A 27741-nucleotide genomic window follows, 5' to 3' on the forward strand; every position below is an offset into this window, starting at 1 on the left:
AGGCTGAGAAGTGCGTGTTATCCTCAACAGAAAACAAAAAAAAAAAAAAAATCATGGATGGGGTGTTAAGCGACACATATTCGACCTTTCGGAAGATGATGACCAAGAAATCCTCACCATATCTGAGAATGAATTATTTGTTGGAAACCATGGAAAAAACATCTCGTTTATGGACATCACGACTAACATTTGGAAATGGTATAAAATTTAAAAAATTATTATTACTATTATTATTAATTAGCATTAACGAAAAAAGTAATAATGTGTAAATTTATTGAAAATTAGGCGCAAAACTCAAATCAATTATTATTTATATAAAAAATGTAATTTCATGAACTTTAAATATTTAAAAAAAAAATTAGATTTTTTTTAGCTAGTTACCCCCCCTGTTTTAAGATAATCAAAGTTTTACGTTTTTTTTATATTGATTAGCTAAGTTTTTTATTTAAGTGTATTTTTTCCTTAAAGATAATTTAGCTACCTACAACTTTTTTCAGATGTCATTTTGATCAGATCAATAGTTTTCATGTTATGATTTTTTGAAAAAATATTGTAATTTTTTTTAATACGGGCTTTTTTAAAGTTACTTGTGTAGAAAAAAAATCATATTTGAATGAAAAATACAACTATTGATAGCAGCGAACATGTGAGCAATGTTTCATTCAAATCGGAAGCGGTTGAGGGGTTGGGCTGGAAATGCTCTACTGCAACATAGTGTGTACTAGTTCTCCTATTATCGGAAAGAAAATCTAGGCCAATATCTCAAGACACTCCAGAGGTACTGGTTTTTTAAATTTATTATGCCAAAACATTCTGGCGGGAAAAGGTTAAATGCATTGGAAAATTTGTATGTTTTCGAATGAGAAATATTATTTTATCCAATTTAGTTTAAGTTTAGTCCACCTCCCCAATATGTAGTCAATTGTCATTTATGGATGGCCCCTAAGAGTAATGAGTAGCAAGTTGGACCATCCTGCTACGCACGCTAGTGTTTCGCAGTGAACATTGATTTGCATCATTGACCATTGATCACCCGATCAAGACCTTGCATTTGGAAAGTCGGCAACGGTTTATGTACACGCCGGGTGGATGCAGCCAAAATCCTAGAATTGTGGTGAAGTGCAGTACCAGGACCGGACGAAGCGTGAGATCGCAGGCAGCCAGGCCAGCGAAGGCAGTTGCGTGCCTCTAGCACCGTGAGTAGACTGAGGCAACCATACTAAAGAATTCTATAAGAACCACTTATGTCTTTCCGACACAAGCATTAGGCATGAAAATTATATGTTTGACTTATGAAACATAAAACTTAGTCAGCTTATGAAATTCATAAGTCAGTTTATAAAACATAAAAACATTATACAATGTAGAAGATTGGAAGCACCTTGAGCGTTAAGATTATTAATTAAATGTAACTCCGTGATTTGCAGGCATGAGAGGCGTATAAGATCCACTCATAGTATCTCGTACCACGATAATTATTCAAAAGTCGTGCTTATGGAATGCATACTGCCGGTGGAAGCATGTTTTTCCCATGTGTATATAAAAGTTCAAGACGCATGGGACAATATTGCGTCCACTGGCAGCATAGCCATGTCTAGAGAATTCATACGCACCAGATTTTGACTGAAAATCTCAGGTATAAAAAAAAATCATAAGTCATATGTATACATATATTTTGCAAGGGTCATAAGTCATGCCTTGGAATTCTTAATTTTGTTTGGCTCAGTGTATGGTGTACGTTTTGAGACAAACGATAACGATGGTGGACACAAGGATTAGTGTCAATTATCATTTCACTGGCACTGGGATTTCGCTCAATTGTCTAGCTATTATTATTTTTCATGTTGATTTTTTTTTTCGCTTTCCCTGAGCATAGTGTTACATTGCTCATACTACACAATGTAAACAAGGTACAGGCTTAGAAATCTCACAACAATGGAAGTGCTCAAAGGACACTAGTTGGGGACGTAATAATTGAAGATATGCTTGGTTACTTTTTGTTAATGGCACTACCGTTTTCAAAAAATTCACATTTCCCATCATAAAGCGATTCATGAAATTTTAAATCATCATTGACGCATTGCGCTTGCAAATTATACACCAAACACGACAAGCTTAGCAACAAAATCAATAGAAATATGAATATACAGATTACTTGGTGTCATTCATCGTCGCATTGACTGCCTATAACCATCACTTACCGGTATTGCTTCTTGTCTGAAAATGATTTATCCGGTACCTCCAGATAACGGATGCCACTTTCTCCTGCGGCATGTTGAGGTATCTCTTCTCTGGCGGGCATCTTTAGAAGCGCGTTTGAAACTAGTTTCGATGCCGGTGAAAGAGCTCGCTTGCGTGTCATCAGTTGTCCGACCTGTGCTGATCTGCTACACCCGTTTTTCGCGAAAATTGTGAAGCATGCTATCATAACCAACAGCACATTACCTAAGCGTTGTTGTTGATGGGTCACATTGCGGCAAAGAAATCAGCATCAGCACGTACATAGCATTAGCGACGACATGGAGGGGGAGAAAAAAATACGACTATCGTTAATAAAAAAAAACCTCAAAACATGTTTGCAAAACAATTTAGCGAGCAAAAATTTGATACAACGTTATACAAAATCGAGCACTGTTACGTATCATTACATGAGTGAGACCGCATTTTGGGTTGAACCACCTTCCACGATCTCTGAGACGAGTGTCTGCACTACGCGCGCGTCTTCAGCGGACTGAAATTCTGTTGACCAACACGTCTCAAACACTGCCCCCTGACGATTGTCGTCATCGTGTGGTTCTAATGCACGTTCTTCGTTTGTATATACCGGTCAGTTCACCCTCTGCGGTGGCTAAATTATTTATTCAAAATGAACCAATCAATCGGCCCATTAACCGAACTGTCTATTGTTAGTATTTCCCTTTGTTGATAAGTTTACTATTTCCCTCCGCTCTGTACACCATCGCAACGTTGTAACTATGAAATCAAACTAACCGACGAACACTAATAGTGAACCGTAAATAACAGCTCTAATAGCACACCCAACTATATGCAACTCTTGTTGAGAGAGTTCCTGTCCAACGAACGAACGGAACGTCTATTTTCACATGAATAGAGCAAGGAAATGCTTTGGATCGAAAACCTCAGTCAAGCATATACTTTGAAGCATTCTGGCTGAATGATTTAAATATTGATGCATGATTTTGAACTTTGTATGAGTTTTCGTTACTACCATTAGGGAGCATGCATTAAGTACGTCACGCGAAATTTAGTCAAATTGACTCCTCCCCCCTTTCGTCCCATTTTGCATACACACATATTGTATCACATTTGAAACCCCCTTTCCCCCTTAGAGTGTGACGTACTTAATGGATGTTCCCTTACTAGCACGAATATCGTGCTAGTTAAAACAGCAAAAACAAAAACTTATGTTCGAAGGTCGTTTTTGAACATACTAATTCTGGAGTATAACAGTTCCAACCATTTTTTTTGTATGCAGGGGTAGTTAAGCCAGTTTTGGTATTAGTAATGAAATCTCCCGTCAACACTTGTAATGCCCCTTTCGCGCGATTCGAAGCTCGCCTATGCAAACCAGTAGCACCATCGGACACCGGCAAATTATACCCTCCCGATAGTGTTCTTGGTTTGCGTGGGCGTATTTCGGTTTGCGCGAAAAGGGCCTTAAAAGTTTGTTTACAAAAGAGGCAGTTTCAAATGTTAATACTGTGGAGTGCAGCCTACAACCTACAGGTATGATGTTGTTGAAGAAAAGATCAATTTATGTGTCATAAGCTGTTGTTTTGATCTGAAACGCGGGTAAAAAAACGTTAGGGCTATGTCCGAAGCACGATCGCATGGTAGATGTAGGACTTATTATTGTTGCTGCTCCATCCAATAATATAAGCCGGCGCCGGTGGTGTAGTGGTAAGCGTGACTGCTTTCTAACACCCCGATGGGTCTGGGTTCAATCCCAGGCGAGGTCGGTGGGATTTTTCTGAGGCATAAAAATCTCTGGTCACGTCTTCCTTCGGAAGGGAAGTCCCGGCCCATGTGTGTTTGAATGGGTGCGATATCCTACGCAGGTGCGGAAGCTGCCTTCCTGCACATTCGGTTGCAGTCAATGGATGGCAATCGATGTCCGTCGGTGATTGGCACTAGATTGCGGAACAGAAACCGACGTTAAATAAAGGAAAGAAGAAGAAGATCCAATAATATATTAATAACAAAATAAATTGTTTTGAGATTTAACTTCGAAAACAATTTATCATTCCAAGTTTGGAAATTTGGGCGGTTGTTGAATAAATCCTAAAATTAAGATTCGATTTTTGAAATTAGAAAATCGGTTCTCAAATAAATTACTTATGTTAGCCATGGTAAAACAACTGTAGAAATCAAAGTGCGCCTGACATCACAAATCTTTATATCAATAGCATGGATTAATCTCCATACATGTAGTTCTAGTTATAGTTATAGTTTTCATAACTTTCATTATTTTTTGTTGTTCTATTTTCTTTCGTAGGGGAAATGGTGCTAATGTTGGCTTATGGAACTAAGATTGGGCCCATCGCTAAAAATCTGCTATTTATCAATTTTACCTAGATGAACGCGTCATTGGGACGGCAATAATGGATTTTTTGGTCGCTATTGAAAATTTAGTCGATTGCTGAATTCATGTATGGGCCCAAATTAGGAGCATTTAGGCCGCATCCATTTCCCGTATATCGTGACCATCGGTTCGAAAGAACACAAGAATATGGGCAATTAACAAATTGCTGTTTTGTGCTTTGTGTAGTCACCATTTCTCAAGTAATGGCAAATGTAATTAAATTTAAAGGCAGATGCATAATTCCAGTTGGAACGTAACAATATAATTCGGAATTTGTTGTATTGATCTGAACAACTTTTCCAGAGACAGAAACCTTCTAAGTAGCAGAGCAGTCAATTTAAAGCAAGCAATCAGAAGTCAAATAGTACATAAGCGCCGACATATATAAGAATTCTAATCTGAGCTGTCCAGTATACAATAGGTCTTATTCATCTGAATAACTTTATTAAAGACAGCAACCTGCTATCTAGTCGAAACACTGGAAATAAAACTAACTCAACGAGTGAGTCACTTTTACTCATTCGTATGGAGAAATTTCTAAAGGCGTAGGTTACGCTTTTAGATTTTCTTTTCCGATTGTTTCCATTCGAATGTGTAAAAGTGACTCACTCTCTGGTGTTTGTTTGATTTCAGTGTACAACGCAACGAACCCCCCCCCCCCCCCCCCCTTTACAGCATTCGGCGGTGAAGCGATAACTGCAGTCAAATTTTCTACGTTTCCCTTACTTACTTAAGCATTAAGATTAGCATTCTAAGCCCCACATTTTCTTCAGTATTTTGCTGAAATAGGTCAATGAATAGAACAAAGCAACCGGAAATCAGCTCGTCTCTCTGTTCTCTCAATAGTCATAGCAAGCGAGCACGTGATTGGTTGATTACGGCTAAAAACTTTGATCAATTTTCTATAGTTAACCATGTAACGTTCTCCATTAGTTCATAATAATATTTTTCTCGTATTTTGTAAATAAACACCTCTTTTGTTTTGAACTCTTTTCCAATTCAAGATAAACATGCAACATCTTTTTTTTATATTTAAAATCCAATCCATCGCATGCTACAGTACCCGATTTTGTCAGCCCCTTCACGCATCAGACTTTTATTTTTCCATGATTTTACATAACCGTATTTCCAAATCATTCTCATTCATCTTCAAAATGGATGTTTATGATATACTTTGGTGCAATAAGACAACTGGAAAAGCGCATGGGTTTCGTAGAACATTAGAAAGGATTATCGAAAAGGGGGCTGACAAAATCGGGTCATTACCGTATAATGTTATAGCAGTTTTAAAATTTAAATATAATTTCCGTTTCCAATGCAATAGCTAGTGGTGCCGGTGGTGCAATGGTAAGCGTGATTTCCTCTCACCCCAAAAGGCCTGGGTTTAATCTCACAGTCGGCGCCGCCGGGATTTTTTGAGGCATAAAATCTCTGATCACGCCTTCCTACGGAAGGGATTACTTCGGTCGGTGGTCCCCGGTCTATGAGTTAATGGGTCAATAGGTAGGCGTCGGTAGCGGGGGAGGTAGCTCATCGATTCTTCCGGTTCGCCTCCTAGCATCGTGCTATAAGGTACCAGGCGATAACCAGGGTAGTTGATCGATAGCTCGATGACGTCATTTCGTTGGCGTCTGCTATGGGAAATTCTCATAGCAGGCGTTGACGATGGGACGTTGTCGAGTTGTTGAATAGCAACTATCGTGGTAACTCACCGATTACCTGTCGATCTGCCAAATTTGGAAAGACGTCTGCATTGAATTGTCTCATATAATAATATTCCGCCCACTATATCACAAGAAATTGCGAGTAGCTGAGTGGAATGGAGATAAGTTAAGCATTGGGTACAGGACCAAGTCTCCCCTGGGTGGTGCCAAAAGATGAGCGCAATAGAATCATCAAGTTGCCATAAGGCACGGAATGAGACTATTGCATGGCTGGGTAGTCAAAGTCTTCCATTCGTTAGTCATTTCAGGTGGATTAGAACAGGTTTAGGTTTAGGGTGGGCGTTGGCCAGATTTGGATTTTTCAGATATAATCCTAAATAGGACCTAGATTATTTAATACACTAGTAACCTCAACTTCTGTCACAATGTTTCATTGTGACTAATCAACACTCAATGGGTAAAATATCAAATTTGCGGTAAATTTGAAAAAAGGGAACTTGGAGTGTAGAGTGCACTGCCCACTGGACGATTCTGAAGCCTGACCAAGTGAGTGGCTTACGGGTTTATTTGATTGTACGTCATTTCCAAGTTATATATAGATACATTCATACCATTGGCATTTTGTATTTGAGATAAGACAGAGACAGGATGCGGAGGGCCCGCTTAGGGGGAGCGTTACCCATGTTATGGCTTCCATTTATTAAATAGTTCAGATAGGCTGGAAATGATAGGTTCATGGTGAGAAAATGTACCATATGGTGCCCGTTCAATGATCAAAATTAGATTCAAATCGTCAGGCCCTGCCCTGGAATAAGGGAATTGACGATGATTTGTCAAGTTTCATTTTGCATTTGCATATAATTGTAAGTTTAGGTTTGCTTTTGTAATTGTAAGATAGATAGTTTGCCTCAATTGAAACATTGAGTTAAACATGACGAATCATACCTCTAAAATAGTAGTAGTTACAGTGCCGCATTATCTAACTTTTGGTTTGTTTGTTTACATATAACTAATACTAATACCTCCTTGTTTTCTCTCTAATTTGTCTACTATGTCCCACCATCACGATGAGAGATGAGCTACCGTACATGGTACACGCTCATGTACACTCCCAAAATAGTATGCCGCAAGTAAGTATATCACAGAGGCAACTAAAGATCCAGAAACAAAAACCGAAAACGCTGAACGGCAGATTGGTTTACAGTGGTCGACCAGGGTGTGTGCTGATAAATTACAAAATTACAATTACATCATTATTCCATACATCACATCATTTACTGCACTACACCACCGGAGCCAGCAAAGTTCAACAATCCATCGTTGCTTATGCCTTTGTTGTCGTTTGGAACCAGTTTTGCGAGGTAGGTGACGATTGTGCGTATTTCTCGCGTAAATTTTGAAAAGGGCCTAGCCTGAACAATACGTAAAGAGCAAATTGAAACATTGTACGTCGCGTGAAAGTGGAACTTAATGAAGGCCTAAGTACTTTTTCGTAGTTTTTAGTTTTCGGATTTGAAAGATCGTCGGTTACAGTGGCCTGCTTACTGAGCAGAAAAGCGCGGTCCCAGGTCCTTACATATCAAAGAGATTTATGGTAAAATCGCTTGTGTATCGTGTATTTTGCGAAACTCGTTGTTGTCGTTGGTTCCGGGTTTGAATGGACACACAAATTTGAGCAACGGTATTATGTGATATGAGGGGCTCGGTGGCCTTAGAGCAACCGTTTTTGCTTACTGAGCAGAACATCATGAGTCTATTCTCAGGCCCATCCACAATCAAGATTCGTCAATCGTTTTATTTGTTAATATGACTACATGGTAATAACAGCAACTCGGTGATTAAAAAGGTGCTCGTCTGCCTAGTGGCAAACGTTTTTGCTTACTGAGCAGAAGACCGTGGGTTTAGTCCCAAGCTCCTTCGCGTTATATGATCGTTAGGACATCAATTCAGCTTATCGTTTACCAAAACGAACCCTGCTGCAAACCCAACCCTCTTATCCAACATCCCAGTGATTCCTCGTGGAAGTGCAGAGGTGTTCTCGGCTTCCATCAAAGCGAGTGTCATGTCAACACAATCCTTCCCATTCCTTTCTTGACCTGTGTTCGGGCGCGGCCGGCGCTGGTATTGCCTAATTTAAGATCACCAGTTTTTACACATTGAGGATGATTGCTAGTCCCAAGCATCGTCTATTGGTTCTCTGTGTAATTACAGCTGATCTGGCAATAACAGAGTAGCAACCGTGGGCGGTCAATCAAGCTCAAGCTCAAGCAATAGGTAGGCGTCGGTAGCATTGACACTCAGTACGGAAAACAGGATCGACGGACACAAATCAAGGATAAAAAATGCAATAGCCCTTTTTTAGTTTAAGGTTGAATCAGTAGATAGTCAATAGGTGAACTTGTCCAAAATGATTCAATGAATATTGAATTTGAGGGTTCGAGAGTTCTTTAAAATTAATTTCTCGTTGACTTTCAATAATTGTCGGCTAGAGGGCAGAAGTTAGTCTAGTGATATTCTTTTGGGTTTTTTTCCTTGTTAAAGTTGTTTTTTAACAATAGTTCTTTGGTGTGGTACGATCACAAAGGCGAATACTCTGCCATTGTGCTTTGTACGTATTTTTCAAAAGCAAGCGTCATTTTACGGACGTTTTTTATACGGGCTAGAAACCCGTTGGCAATCCCTCGGTTCTTCCGGCTTCCGTACACGTAGTGTATTTCCGGTGCGACTGCTCTGTGGCCAGTTTCTGGCAGTTAAACGGGGCAAAAGGATTTTCCGTTGGCCTGCTTTGCGATTCCTGATGTGGTAGATTCATTCCGTTCCATAGTGGTTGCGTAACAGAATCAGAGTACGTGAAGGCCACTAGGAGCACGTTGGCTACCTCGAACGGATGATCTGGTAGAGTACCAACATCCATCGAATACCTCCCCCGCACCTTTAGTTCGGCCGTTGTTACCGTGAGCATCCACCGTCGAAGCTACATCCCTGCTGCTTACAGTAATATCGATATTTGTGTTTCATTAGCCAACCATAGAAGTCTAAATGAGGGGAGATGATTGATTTGTATAACTGTTTTAATTGTTTTTCCAGAGACATAGAATTCCATACTTCTTGGCATTTTTCTTGATGACATTGTCAATATGAGAATTGAACTTGAGTTTGTCATCAATAATCACGCCAAGATATTTAATTTCATGAACGCGTCATCAATAACAACAGATACGTCACGATTCCGCGAAATTACCAAGGATTTAGTTTGACTTATATTCAATTTCAATAGCTTATACTTCAACCATCTACTTAGAGAACGCAAATCGTCATTCAAGCGTGAAACGGTTTTTTATAAATCTTTGCAATGAATAATACGTCAGCAAAGAGATTAATATCACAAAACCGTAAAACTCGTCGCATGTCATTAATATACATAATAAATAAAAGGGACCCTGATACACTTCTCTAAGCCAACGGGAGTGGATACAAAATCATTAAAAACAGTCCTTTGTGTTCTGTCAGCTATAGCTTTCAAACCATTTGTAATGTTGGGTTCTGCATTCCAAAGCGCTTGATTGTTTTTTTTCCTTTGATTTGTTTTCCGTGCTGAGCACCAATGCTCCCGCGCCAGGGAGGCAGCTCCTACACCTGGACCGTACCTATCGACCCATCAACTCATGAACCGGCTTTATTTCTCTTCCGAAGGAAGGCGTGATAAGAGATGTTATGCCTCAGAACATCCCGGCGACGCCGACTGGAATTTATTTATTTATTTATTTGTCGTCAATCAGTGTAGACCGTTTTACCACAGACAAACAGACATAAGACATTTAATATTTCTCACTGTAAAACATCGTCGCTAAAACATTACCGCCATCTGTTGAGTACACTGTGGTGGGCACTGCGCTGAACAGATAGCGGTAGTGTGTAAACGTCAAACGCAAGGGAATAGACTATGCACGCCACAGGTGGCGGTACTACCAACTACGATACTTTTAAATTTTCCGTTAAATGCTTGTTCGATTAACTACTTGCGAGTGTTATGTCTGTTTGTCTGTGGTTTTACAATTGTTGTCTTAAGGTTCAATTTACTTTGATGCTTTTCGGAAAATTTCGAAAGCAGTTTTTTCCAACGCATTATTTCAGATTGCAAAAAGCTCGCACTATTCGATTCCTTTTGATATTTTACACAAAATGACGCGAGCTTTTTGCAATATAAAATAATGCGTCGAAAAAAACTGCTTTTGATTTTTTTAAAAATGCATCAAAGTAAATTGAACCTTAAGTGCTATTTTTACAATTTTGTCTTTGTTTATATTTTTTATAATATGTCTTGAAAACAAGTTTAAAAAAAAACCGTCCCGAAAATAAAAAAAATATTTTTGCCACGTTTTTATTGCTCTAAAAACATTGGAAAAAATGATCAAAAATCCAAGAAAATCAGTTTCTTCCTTAGATTCTTGAGAAAATTTACATGTAAAAATAGTTTTTCTATCTCATCATGAAAAAATATCGGACTCTCAGTAAAACCGAAAAGTTGATGTTTTGTGGTTTTTAGTTCAACTTTATGCCATAATAAATTTAAAAAATATTTTTGCACGAGAATTTTCTTTAAAAAATAAGAAAAAATGTGATAATATGTTAATAATAATTTTAGAAAAATTGAAACTCAATTTTTTTTTTTCGGATCGGTATGCTTCCCCTTAATTTGGTTTTTGTCATTGTAAAGTCAATGTTATCGCAGTGCTTATTATATGTGTCCATCATTTGGTTCAAGGGTCCAAATTTGGCATAATTCGTACGATGACGATTTGTAGCAAATATATTTCTATTTCGTAAATGCCTAGATGGTGTATATACATTTAAGGATGGAAATAGCTCTATTGAATCAATGTGATACGATATCGTTTACGAAAGAAATCATAGCAAATTCACGACGCTCTTTAAATGTTTTGATATTTATGAGCATACACCGAGCTGTGTAAGACTGCAGAGGAAATACAGTCCAACCTAACTTGCGGCGTGCATACAATAGAAACTGCTTTTGAACGGACTCTATTCTTTCTTTGTGTGTGATTGAAAAAGGAGATCAAACTATGCTGCAATATTCTAATATCGATCTTACATAAGCAATTTAAAATGTTTTTATCGAATACGGATCGTGAAAGTTATAACAGAAACGTTTTATGAAACCAAGCATGTTGTAAGCTCTGTTAATAATTATGTTATAATGATCTGTGAAAGTAAGTTTTGAGTCCAAAATAACACCTAGATCCCTGACTCTATCACACTTTTCTACGATCTGGTTTTCTAAAGTGATTGTTATATCGGGTAGGATTCGTTTTCTACTAATGGTAATTGAGTTACATTTTTTTTATATTTAATGGTAGCAGTTTTTTGACACCAAGTATGGAATATCTGTATTTCCTCTTTGAATGTGATGATGTCTTTGGCATCTTTTATTTCTAAAAAAAGTTTAATGTCGTCAGTATGGATTCAAACTTTCAATTTCTTAATAATGAGAGATATGTCATTGACGAAGAGAATAAATAAAAGCGGACCTAAATGTAAGCCTTGAGGAACTCCTGAAGTGACATCAACGGGATTTGATGTCATTCCTTTGTATTTTACTATTTTTTGGCGGTCAGTTAAATATGATGCAAGCCACTTGAGGAGTGCGTAATGAATTCCCATTTTTTGAAGTTTAAAAAGAAGCATGGGTATGTCAATTCGATCAAACGCTTTGCTGAAATCTGTATACAACACTTCTACATGGTTTCCGTTATCCATTGCATTCAAGAAATAATTAATTAATTCGAGCAAATTCGTAGTTGTTGAACGGCCTTTAAAGAAGCCATGTTGCATAGTAGTTATTCAGGCCTGCTGGGGTGAGAGGTAATCAAGCTTTTACCACTACACCACCGGCGCCGCTGGGACATGAAGTAGTTCGCCTCCTCGTGGTGTGCCCTGGAAAAGTTAATAATCGAACCCAAGGGAGAGATATTGCGGCTAAACGAACTACCGCAGAGTAAGGACACTGGAACCCCATCCAGCTCGTCCCAGCAGGTTGATAAGCCCTGCACAAACCCTCGTTGTGCAAAGTGACACCGGGTTCTTATAGTGCTTAGCACACGCAGCTGGTAAGCGGTCACATCTGTCCTGTTTGGCCCTGGACAGTTGGCTGGCTATCACATCTGCTCTAGAACTCAGGCGAACAACTAACAGCGAACAACAAGAGGAAGGCCCTGCACAGCTGCTCACTGTGCAGTAGCGAGTGTCACGTCTGACACAACACTTAGTGATGCGCCATAGCGCAACCGGCCCCCTCCCATGACGTAATGCTTTCGGGCGGTTCCGGGGAGGGCAAGGGCCTAGAGCACAGGGTAAAGTTTAGTGGGTCGGGAGTGCTACTTCTCCCATCCCCACACCCTGAGTTATCTTCTCAGGTGTTTGGGAGCAGATTCCCTCCTGTATAAAAAAAAAAAAACTTTCCGAATTTGCGGCACGTGGCCAGATTGCAATGATTGATTAATAAGGTCCAGCAGAGTGTATCAAATGACATGAAAGCAACTTGAATAACTCTTGCATTCACATTATCTACTCCAGCCGTTTTTCCTAAAGAAAATCAAATATGTTTAAGTTTATCTAATGTAATTGGGTAAAAAACATTAAATCTACAGTTACTATTAATTGACTGTTTTATTTCATCCGGTTCATAGACCAGTTCAATAGATTGATTGATTAGTAAAACGCTCTTCACGAAATAATCATTAAACTTAGAAGCTATTACTGGTTCTGACTGTTCTAATATGCCATCGAAAGCTATGGAACACAATTTACAATTACTAGGCTTCATCAAAGATTTCCAAATTTCCATAACTCTTTGCTGTTGTTTTGATGCTGATCAATTTTCCTCTGAATACATTCACATCGAGTTTTCTTTATCGATTGTGAATATTTATTACTCGTGACCGTGTACCTATTCCAATGATTATCGCTATTAGATCTACAAAACTTTTTGTACCATTTGTCCCTCTTAAGTTTAAGATTCAAAAGATCCAAAGAACCAGCTGTTCGAGTTTTTCAAAGAAACACACTTTTGCTCAACTAGTTGATTAGTACGCGTTTTCAAAGCGTTAGTAAGAACAGCTGCATATTCATCTAAAGTCCCACCAACTAATGGAAAATCGACGCTTCTCTCAACAAGATTCGAAACAGCCTGCTTCGAATATTTCCTCCTGCACTTACAAAATTATCGTTATCATTAACATGGTCTAAGACATTAATCTTTAAAGTTTCATGATCGGTTATTTTCAAATAAGCTTGAGTAACTGAACTGACAGAACAAAAATTAGAATAAACATGGTCAATCAAAGTTCTACTGTGCCGGGAATTACACGTATATTCATCTACCGTTTGTTTCAAATTGAAAAAAAAAACCAGCTAAGCGCTTCAAACGATTCGAATTATAGTTGTCACGCCAATTAATATTAAAATAACCAACTAATATAATTAATTTACTAGAATTAAGGAATGTATCGACCCAGTTCTCTAAAACTTCAACAAAACGCTGGTCAATAGACCTGGGATAATGATAAAAAAACACCATAATTATCCAACTTTATACCACGTTCAACTGCATTTCCTAAGAACCAATTGTCATCAATAACTTCGTTGTGGCGAAGATTGAATTGAACTGATTCTTTGACATAAAAAGCAACACCGCCAGTGTGCCTCGAATGTGACAAACAAGCAGCAGCTTCATATCCCGGAATTGAACCAACTACCAATTAATTTGTTTCGAACAATTAGAGGTTTGGGACTGTAGTGCCGGATACCCATTATGCCCCACCTATTCAATATGCCCCTCTCATTCCTATATATGAGCTTTAATAGGGCTGTGCAAAACATAGTTTTATCGTTATCGATCGCGTTTGGTTTTAATATCAGTTTCGGTATCGTATCGGATTTCAAATTATCGATATTGTATAGAAAACCTTTGTTAAACGGCATAAATTCTTTGAAGCACTTCACTTTCCAAATGAACAATGCCCGAAAAAAAAATTACAGTGAAATTTTCAGTGGAAACAATGCTCTAACATTAATATTTATTGTCGACAGTAAAAATGATTGTTATAATGTTGCACCCTTCCGAAAACGGCAAAACTGCAACCTAGCTGTTTAATGAATGTATATAATAAAATGTTGTTACAATGATTTTTATCGTATTTTTCATTTATTTTTATTGTTAACATGATTCAACCATGAACAATAATGAACAAATCTATTACAATAAAAATTGTTGTTACATTAAATATTGGTGTGTTTTCATTGTGGGTTACTTCACGAACAATAAAAATAAATCTTATTGAAGCATGCAGAGAGGGTCAGCAACACTGCCAATTTAATATAGATAGGCGCTGCTCGTATGGCTCTGGCTTTGACAGTTCGTTTGGCTCAAAACCTGCCAGTCCGCGTCCGCTCATCTCTTATCCTAGACCCTCTCTAAAGCTGAGTTAAGATGGTTCAATTCAGCGTTCAACTCACTTGAACTGCGAAATGAAAGTCCAGAAATCTGACCGATATCGGACTTGCTCTATTCGTTGCCAAGTCAATTGAACGCCTACGACCAGATCGGTTTGAGTTGAATTCAACTCACCTGCCTCATCTAAATCCCGCTTAATGCAGACCGTTTCCGTGCAGTCAATAATCATACAATAATAATAAAAAAAAATCCACCACTTGAAGATGTCAGGAAGGAACTCTCAGGTGGAAGCATCTTTCATGGGCGATTCTCTCCAGTCGAATGCATTAACTAATCAACGACGCTCAACCACCAAGGAGACGTGACCTAGGGAGATCGATCGCAGGGGAGTAGGCCTGCATTTCTCACAAGTTCCGGATCGAATCTCAATCCATAACCAGTAAAAAAAAGGACACCCGTAAAAGACAATACCACCCCCCCTTCCCTTCCCGGGGCGATGTTTTATTTTTTTCAATTTCTCTTTAAAGTCGATAAAGTAGATCTGTCAAGCCAACACATACATTCTAAAGTACACTGTTATTTTTTTTAATCAATAAATTTTCCAACCAACAGTAAATAACAATAATATATAATGTTATTGAAAAAAAAATTATATGAGGAAATCTCGAAAATTTCATTGTTAAGATACTTAACAACCCCCCTTTTTTATTGTAAATTTTCCATTTACCATGAAATTTACTGTTTAGTACAACATAAATCAAGGTAAATTTATTGTAGACGTAACAATATAAATCATTGTTAGGACAATAATTTTCGTCTTGTTGTTACATTGTTTTTTAATGTATTTTTGTTGTTATTTTTTTTCGGGTGGTTACTAGAGTGATGCAACATTTGAAATTTTTGCTCCACAGTGCACTATGGTTCAAAGGAGGCCAAAATGATTATATTTTTCTTGATTTAAATCCAAAGTTTTAAAAGAATCCAATTAATTCCGATTTAATTCTAGAGTTTTTAATGGAACGTGGAGCTGGTTTTTCATGAACAATTGATGTATCCATTAAATAACACTAGTTTACAGCATATATGAACTTTGTACGCTGATGGTCATTCCCCATGTAAAATCGTGTGTTGAATCCAAAAATGTAGCCAGAAAAATCTCAGTAGAAGAGTTTTCAAGATGCAGCTAAACATGAAATTTCACTGAAAAAAGTTTGTTTAAAATACAAATATCTCCGACTACAATTGAAGCAATATCAATTATTTTAACACCAAATTAAAGGTAAGAAAATTTGCTTTCAACATCATTTTTCATGGGCCCTAATTAGTCTCCAACAAATTGAACTTATTTAGTTTAAAAATGGCTGTGCACAAACCACTTACAGTTTGTATGGGAATTATGGGGAAAGCAAACTTTTTGTACTACCATAGAGGTAACGATTAGCTTGGGCCCGAAGACAGTACCAGAGCTGAGCCAAAAAGTTGAGCTCGTTTCTTCGAGACCTTCTGGTCTTCGAGTTACTTCTATGGTATAAGAGAGGAGCAGATTCAAAACAATCTGCCTTGGCAACCTATGCCTGGGTGGTTTCTAGCAACACTGCCAATGCAATCAAGATAGACGCTGCTTGATGGCTCTGGCTTTGAGAGGTCGTTTGGCTCAAAACCAGCCAGTCTTATACTAGAACCTCTCTAGATAACACCTAGAGGAAGAGGCGACAACTGGCTTCTTACTCTTTTATCTTTATCTCTATCTCTATATTACGCACTTCAAATCGGCCAATCACGAGCTGGTTCGCGTTTGACAGAAAAGTGGTTCGTTTTCGCTCCCGTATTGTCTACTTTTCTCTTAGGATAACACTATCAACAATAGCCTTCAGCTCAACTTACACCGAAAAAAGTTTTCTCATAGTTTCTATTAGGAACGCATATAATATTTTTCCAATAAAAAAATACTGATTTTTATCTGAATATCACATAACATAAGAAATTCTATGTGAGTAAGCTTATAGATTTAATTGGACACATAACGTTCATGTGATTTAGTGGTGCAATTTCCAATTATGGGATCACATAAAAGTTAGGTGAAATTCACATGGATATTTCCCACTGGTTGTGATTTATTTTATGAGTGTTGAATGTTTATTTCTTGGCCTGATGTATAGTTGTCTAATTGGCAGGTTCGTGTTTGTTAGAAATAAATTGCAAATTGCGGGAGTAGAATGACCACTAGTTTCTTACCCCTACATCCAGACGACAGAGATAAAACGAAGTCACCTATGTATATTAAATCATCTTGTATTTTGTTCCCGCATAGAAAATAACCATTTCTTGAACAGTTAAAACTTCACTGACACCTTACTAGCTACTTTAACGTTATACAAAATAGTTTTGATATGGTTTACTGAATGTAATAAACATAAAAGAAACACTACTTTCTACTGTTACAGTTTCTGGTACACAGATAAAAATTCTGAATTTTAATAGTAACGCTACCGAGCAACTTGTAAACAATTTTGTTTACAACAATGGGCTTTTGTATACAATATTTGCTACATTGCATTAAATGTCTCAAAACTTTACATGATATATAATGTAAACTTATATGATATGTGACGCTCCATTTATGTGCATCATACTAAACAGAAATTTACACTACTTTTTCGAACTGTGTATGTTCTAGCTACATTTTGTTACGGTTGATCAACTATTCGAGACTATATTAAACTATTACAAAACATTACGAATAAAAGTTGTAAACAACTTGTACGATTTCGTGTTTCGCTTATGGTTGCTTTATGTTTTCACATTTGGCGCAAATAGAAGAAAACGCTTTTGTTTGGAACGGCGGTCGTGATTTTTCAGAGTTATTGCATTTTTTTTTATTGGGTATCAAGCTGGAGCTGCGTGACAGCTCAGTTTTCAAGACTTGACCCATTTGAATCAATTTTGCTTCTATCTTTGACAATACAGCAGAAGGACTAAAGGGTGATACGGTCAAAATTTGGTCAATATCAACTTGACGTATTTCTTTCAATTTTGCATTTAAAAAACCTGAACACCCCTCATTTTGAAGGTGTGTGTGTGTAGAATGTTGCTCCTATTTTGATTTTGGAATTCACTCTTCAGTTGTCAATATGCCGTCCAAGCAAGAAGAGCAGCGTATCAAAATTTTGCTCGCGCATCGCGAATATCCGAGCTACTCGCACGCAAAGTTGGCAAAATCGCTAAAAGTTGCCAAATCAACCGTTACAAATGTAATTAAAGTGTTTGGGGAACGTTTGTCGACAGCCAGGAAGTCTGGATCGGGGGGAAATCGAAAACCGGAAGCCGCTGAGACGACAAAGAGAGTTGCCGGTAGTTTCAAGCGAAACCCTAACCTCTCTCTCCGATATGCCGCAAATAAGCTGGGTGTATCGTCTACAACCGTGCATCGAGCCAAAAAACGAGCCGGACTATCGACTTACAAGAAGGTAGTGACTCCAAATCGCGATGATAAACAAAATACGACGGCCAAAGCGCGATCCCGGAGGCTGTACACGACGATGCTGACGAAGTTTGACTGCGTGGTAATGGACGACGAAACCTACGTCAAAGCCGACTACAAGCAGCTTCCGGGACAGGAGTTTTATACGGCAAAAGGAAGGGGAAAGGTAGCAGATGTTTTCAAGCACATGAAACTGTCAAAGTTCGCAAAGAAATATCTGGTTTGGCAAGCCATCTGTACCTGTGGCTTGAAAAGCAGCATTTTCATAGCTTCCGGGACTGTCAACCAAGAAATTTACGTGAAAGAGTGTTTTAATAAACGTCTGCTGCCTTTCCTGAAGAAACACGGTTGTTCCGTACTGTTTTGGCCGGATTTGGCATCTTGCCATTACGGTAAAAAGGCCATGGAGTGGTACGCCGCCAACAACGTGCAGGTGGTTCCCAAGGACAAGAACCCTCCCAACACGCCAGAGCTCCGCCCAATTGAGAAATACTGGGCTATTGTCAAGCGGAACCTAAAGAAGACCAAAAAAAACTGCTAAGGGCGAGCAGCAGTTCAAGGCAAACTGGCTTTCTGCGGCGAAGAAGGTGGACAAGGTGGCTGTACAAAATCTGATGGCAGGGGTCAAGCGTAAGGCCCGGCAATTCGGATTTGGAAAAGCGGAAGCCTAACTGAATATTTTTCCTGAATTTTATACTAATTGAACTTGAAAAAGAAATTTAATTTGATTTTTTAAATAAACGATTTCACCGATTTACACGCGTTTTCCCTTGACCAAATTTTGACCGTATCACCCTTTAGCCTATGTTGGCCGCTTGAACACTGGATTCCGTATGTATTGTTTCAAGATAGTTATAGAAAAAATGCTGTGACGTGTGCGCGTAGATACATCCGCGTAGTAAACCGACTGAATAAGTTAATCCGTTTCGAACGAAATATCTAAATTATGTAAGTTACGAAAACCGTGCGAATTCCGAAAGCCGTGCGAGTTGATTAATTTTGGTTTCCTTAAATATTCTACTTATTTTACTGTTGAGCTTTGTTTCAATTTAGTTATTTTACCGCACGTATTAATCATTTCAAGATTTTGCGACCGTACCGAACAAATTCTATACTACAGAAGCTCAAAAAAACTTTTGGTGAGCTCTACCGCATTGCTAATCACTTCTGCGTGAGCTCCGTAGACGTAGGCGCGTTGATTCCGACAGCCGCGAAAAGTTAAACGTACATCAATACCACATAAGGAAAGATCGATTTTACGTAGGGTTTAGTTCATAGATTAACATTGACTGCTGTTTACAAATGTAAGTACTTGAACACTAAGAAATAAGTTAACTCAAATGCTTAAACCGCATTTATAAGAGATTTCGCGTATTGAGAGAATAATATAGTAATCGAGTACAACAAACTCAGGGGAATACAATACCTCCAAAAGTTTAAAAGCTATTAATTGTCACATACCTCTACTTTTACTTATTTCCTCAACTATTCCTCTCCTTGTTAATCTGCTTAATGCTATTGGTCTGCTTGCGTTTTCTTATTAAAGTTCAATACTAAATAAGAAGATTTATTCTACAACTTTAAAGGTTAGTTGCCTCCCTAAGCGGACCCCCCCCCCCCCGCATCCTAATTCTTTTGTTAATCTACTTAATGTCATTAGACTTTCTGAAGTTTCTTATGTAAGTTTTTTTTTAATGATTATGATATCTCATTAGTCTAATTTAATAAATCATTAAAAGCTCTAATTCACCTAATCAACCATAACCCATGCTTTATTAAGTGCACTTGTGCTTATAATCTAAAACTAAACGTGTTTCAAGTACTTTTAATTTTGACCTATACCTATTTATTATATCGTAGTTCAACACAGGTAACACCTTCATGTGACTAAAATGCTTCATTTTGAAGTTAGTTTCCTAACTGATTTTTAAATTATATAGGGTATATGCTCCAACTATGCTCACACGCTTCCACTATGTCGCACTACAAAAATACGTATGGGTATGTCACAATAGAAGCACGCCACAGTGGGAATCTCGAGCCATAGTTCAAACACTTATCCCAAATCAACATGAAGCACATATAAGATTAGTTACAATACCATGTACAAAAATGATGTTTAACATTGTTTCCTGAGTAATACCTCAATGAAAACAACAATGAAAGCTTGTCACGCAAATAGAAGGAGCACCGTTGGGCACTTTCGGAAATATTTCAATATGTAGTATACATAATTCCCTTGCAAACCCAAATAAATCTATCTGCGTAAAAATAAATAAAATAAGAGTGATTTACGGCTAAACCCGCCAGTATCACACCCAACGTCAGTGCCTATACGTAAGCGTACTACGACGCGGCTCTCAATCAAAGGAGTAACAAGTGTGATACTATCACTGCTAGACTAGATCTTTGGTTCTTTCATGCAGTGGTTTATCAGAGAGGGGAAGCTTAGTAATCCCCATTGCCTGCCTATGGCGCCATTCTATCGCGGCATGAGCCAGCAACGCCGACCATAAACCTACCGTCTCCAACACTCCACTAAAAAGCATGAAATTAAGCCCGCCCACCAGCATCAAGGTGCAAAAACTAGCCAAGGGGAGGATTTTTCAGAGTTATTGCATTTTTAAACCCTTACTCCAAATGAAAAACCTGTTTTAATCGGTTTTAACGTCGAGAAAAAATAATAACGTAAGTAATATCAGCTTACAGTATAAAGTATTCCTTAAAAGTGCATGTATTTTCCACAAACATATTTAGGGTTTTTGACAATCCCAACCATGATGGCTAACAGCGGTCTACATGCGAAGGGAATTTTGAAAAAAGGAAATCGAAGCGGGTTCATTTTACCGGTGCATATTTATCAACTAGAAATAGAATGGAGATTTGTTTTGCAGTGTGTAAACATTTGTTTATTCCATTTATCTTTAAATCAATAAAAAATCAGAATTGGTTGGAAATGCTATCGAATATGAAGCTTTAGTGTGATAATTTATTAGCTAGAGAATGATCTTTAAAAGACGGTAGGTGGATAGTTCCCGCTAGAGTACGGCAGTATGACGGGCCATTAATGCGACAGTACAAAGTCAAACGCACACCTTTTGCCTAACACGAACGATGTACGCGGAGATTTGAAGTATGCCTTTGCTCATTACTGTCTGCGGCTGTGAAATAGTTCTAGCGACGTTTCATCACTACCGTAAGCCCCACGTTGCGAGAGCATTTCCAGTCGATGATGTGTTATAACACTTTGAATGCAATAAAAAATAATACCGAGAGCAAGGGAGGTATCCACAAAATGAAGTCTTGCCAATCACATTAAAATTAAAGAACAACCCATATCTGCTGTATTCAGCATATGGTACAACAGTATTATATCATCAATAAGTATCGTAATTTCTACCCGCACATAGTATATCTTGAAGTTATCAACAATGGTTGGTTCTAAACCGTACTACCTTATTCGAACGATAATGGGAATAGGATTCACATATCCAACTAGAACCTTTTCTGATGTGGTTAGGCTATAGTTCCTTTGCAAAAAATGTATGGGAAAAAGTTAGATTTCGTATGGTGAACGTTCTTAGCAACCCATTGTTCGTATGGTTGAGTTTTCAAAAACTTTAATCAATATGGTCAAAACCAGGCATACCAAAAGTACCGCCTCATGACAGTATTCCAACGGCTGTCACTTTCTTTTCCCTACGACAGCCTTGAGATTGAACTATAAGCGACAGCCCACAGTGAGGCTGTTATACGACATGCAACGTTGCCGTCTTGTGCAGTACACGACAGCTCGTTCTTAGTCATGTATTTTGTTCGTTCGGCTATGACAGCCTCGGATGGTCATTCGTAACGTTCCTCGTACATACAACAAGCAGTCCGTCGAACTGCCGATTCGTTGCTGCTGCCTTTGAAATTTTGTTTGTATGTCGTAAGACTGCTACTACACTACCAGTGTGGCGCCGGAGCTCGTTCGGTTGCTATCACGTTCGTGCTGCCCATTGCAAAATTTTCATCCGATATTTTTTTAAAAACGCGCGGTCTCCGGCGAAAAATATAAGCCTACCCGACACCAACCTGACTTCTACCAAACCCCAACCCGATGTTGGCCCGACATTGACCCGACATAAACACAAAATTGACCCGACATCGACCCGACATTTGGCCGACGTCGACCATAAATTGACCTTACATTGATCCGACATCGGGCCGACATATCTGTTCGGGATCATTCTTCTGGGTTTCTTCCATACTCCACTGCCGTATATCAATTGTATATAATGTCTCGTGACAGCCTTTTCGTAACAGCCACTTGGGTAAGCTGAGGGATGTCGTCGGTTTGTGAAGGCTGTTATGACGACAGAAACATTGAGAACCTGGTCATAAAGAAATGTATAAATACAGCCCATTCGGTTCACTACGTTCCAAGCACGATGATTTTAGCAAAGCGGGTATAGATGCGACTGTTCTAATACAGCTTTCATTCGTTCGTGCGTGCGCTGTTGCCAATACACTTCGAATTCAGATCTGAACGTACGGTAGCAAGCGGCAGTAAGCACACAAAGCAACTGTCAATTCAGGTATAAACCAACTGTCGCGAGGAGGCTGTACTATTTGGAAGCCTGGTCAAAACTTTATCTAGGTATGGTTCGATTGAAGTTGACTGAAACATTTTCATTATGGTTTTCACAGGAAGATAAACCATTTTCAATATGGTAATCGTACGGTTGTGATTTATTCGGGTAGTAATCCTGGTCCCGAACCAAAGTGAAGAGGCGGTTGAAGAGCCTGAAGAGGAAGTAGAAGAAGAAACAATTTACGAGGACGCTGATGACGAGAGTAATTTTTTTTTGTTTCAATGATGAAAGTATTCACGAATCTGGACAACAGATGCAGAGAAGAGCACCGCGCTCTACGCGAGGTGTTCTTCCAAGAAGATATGACGATTTTGTGGTCTCACGATTGTCGGATTTCCCAGATTTCTCCATCTTTTCAATCTGTAAATTGATACACACAACTGAACTGAACTGTTCTTGTTCACGTCTGTCTCAAAACTCATCAAGTTATCCTCTCTCAGCTCTCAATTTCCATGGAAGCTTTCCCGTTTGCGATGCTTTAGCTACGTGTTTTCTCAGAGACGTACTACAATTCCAGCTCTTAATTTCTATGGAAGCTTTCCTGTTTGCGATGCTTTATCTACATGTTTCTCTCAGAGACGTACTAGAATTACTCTAGCGCTTTTGAGAGATTAGTGCTTTCGCTTTATTTCTCCTTTTCACTCTCACACTCTCGCGTTTCTGAGAGCTAAGTGCTTTTGTTTTATTTATTTTATTCACATTCTGTTTGAGGTAGCAGGCTACTAGGCTACACACGATTTATTATTATCACATGCATTATTATTTTTTGAATACACTAGAACTATTATTACTTTTAATTTATTATCAACATATATTATCTACAACGATGAAGAACCCGAAGACTATCGGGAGGCAATGGCCTTGCCAGAGTGGATAAATGCGATGAACGATGAACTCAAGGCTCACGAACAAAACGAAACGTGGGAGCTTGTGAGATTGCCACCTGGAAAGAAAGCGATAAGTGCGAAGTGGGTGTTTGAACTCAAGCGCGATGAAAACGGAAAGGTGGTGAAACATAAAGCGAGGATTGTTGCCCAGGGCCAGTTTGTAAGCGGTCAACGTAGTCGACACATTTTCTGTAATAATCGACTGCCTTTGCTTCCGACGCTTGCAAAACAAGTTATCAAATTACAGTACCAAACTAAAATGTCATATGACAGGCTCTGTCATACGACACTGTCGCCGAAGACCGTCGCTAATGTATGAATTTTAGTTTTTCTCATAATAATAGCTGCTGATGTTTTGCTTGTGTGAATTCTGAAAATAGCAAGCAACGATGTCCTAGTAATAACATTTCTGATCAGAAATAGTTCAATTTACACCAAACTGAGAAATTAGAATGAAATCACACATGTCGTATGATAGTTATTTGATAATTTTCTTTTTGCTCGAATGTTGTTCTATCGTTTGTGATGTGTAAGAGACGATGGTAGAGCATGAAAGTACGAATACAAACAGGCTGTCGCGCACGACAACGAAGCGAGTGTAGTAAAAAACGTCAACCGTTTTATCCCCTGCCCAATGCTACTCGCAAATGTTTGGTGTTGACTATATACGGATGTTTTTGCCCCGGTGACGCGTATTACTACGTTGCGTGCGTTGCTGGCTGTTGTGGGCAAGAAGGGGTTAGTGCTGAAACAGTACGACGTAAAAACTGCGTATTTGAATGGCACAGTGGAAGAAGAATTCGACAGTGAGCATTCATAAGGGCGAATACGCGATGATCGATTCTCTTCATCGATTTTCTCTTTGCATTGCTACAGCTAAGCGAAACAATTTTCAAGAATTTGTTCAATGCAGAGTAGTAACAGGTTGTATTGGCTATCAAAAGCAACAGCACACGCTCCGAGAAACGTTAAATCTAGCGAGTTATTAACAAAAGAAAAAATCGACGAAGAGAATCGATCATCGCGTATTCGCCCTTATGCATGCTCACTGTCGAATTGTTCATGCGTTAACCACCGGGTTCCGGGGAACCTGTCTGTGAACAATGACAATAAGCAATTTCCGGATCAGACATCGTACCGTAGCCTTGTGGGAGCTCTTTTGTATTTGGCTGTCAATGCTAGGGCAGATATTTCTGTCTGCGTGGGATTGCTTGGACGAAAGGTAGCCGAACCAAATCAAAGTGACTGGTTTGTGGCTAAACGTGTCGTGCAGTATTTGAACGCGACGAAAGATCAGAAGCTGACATTCGAACCGGGACAGGAATGGAAGTTGATCGGATTTTCTGACTCGGATTGGGATCGGAGAACCAGGCGGTCTACTACTGGTGTAATATTTTTCTACGGATTTGGACCGATATGCTCGATAAGCAAAGGACAGGATTCGGTCGGTCGCTCTCTCTTCGTTGGAGGTGGAGTATAACGCACTCACCGTGGCGTGTCAGAAGACAATCTGGATCAAACTGCTGAATGATCTCGGTGTACCTCAAGCTGATGCGATTACCATTTTTGAGGATAATCAAGGGTCCATCTGCTTTGCGAAGGTCGAACGATCGAGTGGAGGAGTGAAGCACATCGACACAAAGAAACACTTCATTCGTGACTTGTGTGAACGGAATATAATCGTATTGGTGTATTGTCCTTCATGTGAAATGATTGCTTTGACGAAGCCGTTGGGTCGGCTTATGCTCAACAAGTTCATCGAACGGATTGGACTATCGGCTTTGGCGAAGTCGGTGGTCATTCAGGAGGAGTGTGGGAGTAGAATGACCACTAGTGTTCTACCTCTACATCCAGACGACAGAGATGAAGTCACCTATGTATATTGAATCATCTTGTATTTTGTTGTTGGTGACGTTTTCATACTACTCTTCACTTAGCCTACACATTCTGTAACCGAAAGACGAAAATAACAGTTGTATTCCTATTCTCCGATATTTCGCGTGTTTGATCGTTTGTCCGAGTTATTTGTCCCATTTCCGAGGTTTCCAGTAGTGCTCTCCTCCTTCAAAAATTATAAATTTAATGCTTTGATCGTAATCAGGCTATCTTCACGCATTATGCTTCCTGCAAACAAAAACTGGCCTTCTGCAACTAACTATTTAATTTGAGCAGTCGAAATAAACATATTTTCAGATTATTTTTCTTCTTCTAGTACTACGAGCAAAGTAGACAGAAGTGGTGCGTTTGATAGTAATTTGTTGGCCCAGTTTTGTAAAATCGCTGGCAAACTGCTTGACGAAGTGGTTCATCAAATGCAAGTTTCCGGATAAAAACATATAATTCGTTTTTCTGGTATTATGGTGATCGCCTGTTCTACAAATGAAATATGGGCTTGACAATGGAAAATAGGCATGGACTAAGGACACTGAAGAAGTAAGAGAACATTTGTATTGTTCTGCAATTATTGGACTGCATTTTCCTTGACCTGAAAATATGTACAACCTGGGATACAAGCAACAGGATCTTAGATTAAATAAATTATACTTGGTCGTGTTCTGAAATGTTTTGGTTACTTACCGTGACTACTGAAATGGGTCAATCCCACGATGCTGGATAGCGATCAATAGAAAACAACTAAGCTCACTGTTATATCGATAACACTAATTTCAATTATTTTCACGAAAGACAAACGGAGACCCACACTCGACCATTAGAGCCAGAACAGAACAGAAACTGACTGGTAGCACAGAACAGAAGTGGAACTTCGGATCAGAAAGTGGCTCCACTTTTCATTGACGAACACTAGCGCACCTTGCGATAGAAGGCCTATTGTGCCTGCAATTAAGACAGGAAGCATGCTATGATAGTGTGAGTACACATAGAAAGGCCGCGTGGAACGCTACCACAACGCATCGTTTGTATACAATAGAGCAGAAAAATGTACAACTTTTCAATTCACCGATTTTTATGCACTTACTCTTCTGTTCTGTGCTGGTAGCCTCCTCTCGACATCAGCCTTGGATACCTCACACAGAAATTCAAAACAACCCAAAATTAAGTTCTTTTCACTCATCTCCCATGTTCCGTACGATAAGCCAAATTTGGATAAACCAGCTCAAAGTAGTTTGCATTTAAGCACGGCAAAAAAAAATACCCATCGCTAAGTTATTTTCAATTTTTTCTACCCAAAATTAAGTTCAATTAACTCAAATTTGGGTATATCGCATATTACTCAATTTTGGCTTCTCGTACGGAACTAGACGATTGAGTCGAATCTTTCGTTCTATTTTTGACAACAATAGCGAGAGGAAATGAAACGGGCAGAGGTCAAATAACTCAAATTTGAGTTTAAAAAACCCAAGCGGTGGGTAGTTTTGTTTTTCTGTGCATGTATTTAAGATTGATGCGAATACCCATGTGCAAAAATTGTCAAAAACATCTGATGTGCAAGACATCATGATATCGCGGGTGAATATATTTACACCACCATTGTAAACACCGCTTATATGTGGCTGCGTGCTGGTACACAGTGAACCTTTTATGAGTAGATAGTATACACGCTATTTCAAAACTCCAAATTTGGGTAGAATCCACCCAAATCGGTCAAAACTGAACCTACCCAAAAATGGGTAAACTGTGTTGGGAGTGACAAGTTTACAAATGAACAACGTCGAAACGATTCATGTCAATGTTGTTCATTTGTCAACTTATCACTACCAACACAGTTTACCTATTTTTAGGTAGGTTCAGTTTTGACAGAACTAGGTGGATTCTACCCAAATTTGGGTAGTTTTGAAATAGCGTGTAGGTTTATAGACCTTCCCGCATAAACGCGAACCATCACATGACCTTACCGATAATGGTTATAAATTGTTTATAATCCCTGCTAAACTTCAACTGAAATGGTTATGGAACTTTACATGAACGTTTGTGTGATAAAGTTTTAACCTTATGTATTATGGTTTTTGGGAAGCGGACCTTACAAACAATGGGTTG

The 27741-nt window shown here is 38.8% G+C and overlaps 1 protein-coding gene across 2 annotated transcripts in view; it reads right to left on the reverse strand.

Moving 5' to 3' along the window:
• LOC135703059 (nardilysin-like) overlaps positions 1-26478 on the reverse strand; it is a 50838-nt gene extending 24360 nt beyond the window's left edge. The window contains exons 1-2 of one of the 2 annotated variants that reach the window (XM_065224168.1): positions 26323-26478; positions 2202-2445 (exon numbers count right to left, since the gene is read on the reverse strand). In XM_065224168.1, coding sequence (XP_065080240.1) covers positions 2202-2428 — 227 coding nt within the window. In that variant the 5' untranslated portion in view covers positions 2429-2445; positions 26323-26478. Of the gene's footprint in view, positions 1-2201; positions 2446-2648; positions 2689-26322 lie in introns of those variants that run through there. The other variant, XM_065224167.1, reaches the window with a different exon arrangement.
• Between the last annotated feature and the right edge of the window lie 1263 nt (positions 26479-27741).

The sequence above is a fragment of the Ochlerotatus camptorhynchus genome, unplaced genomic scaffold (genome assembly GCF_037179485.1).
Source record: "Ochlerotatus camptorhynchus isolate MF236.1 unplaced genomic scaffold, CSIRO-AGI_Acam_v1.1 ptg000208l, whole genome shotgun sequence".
NCBI classification, from domain to species: domain Eukaryota; kingdom Metazoa; phylum Arthropoda; class Insecta; order Diptera; family Culicidae; genus Ochlerotatus; species Ochlerotatus camptorhynchus.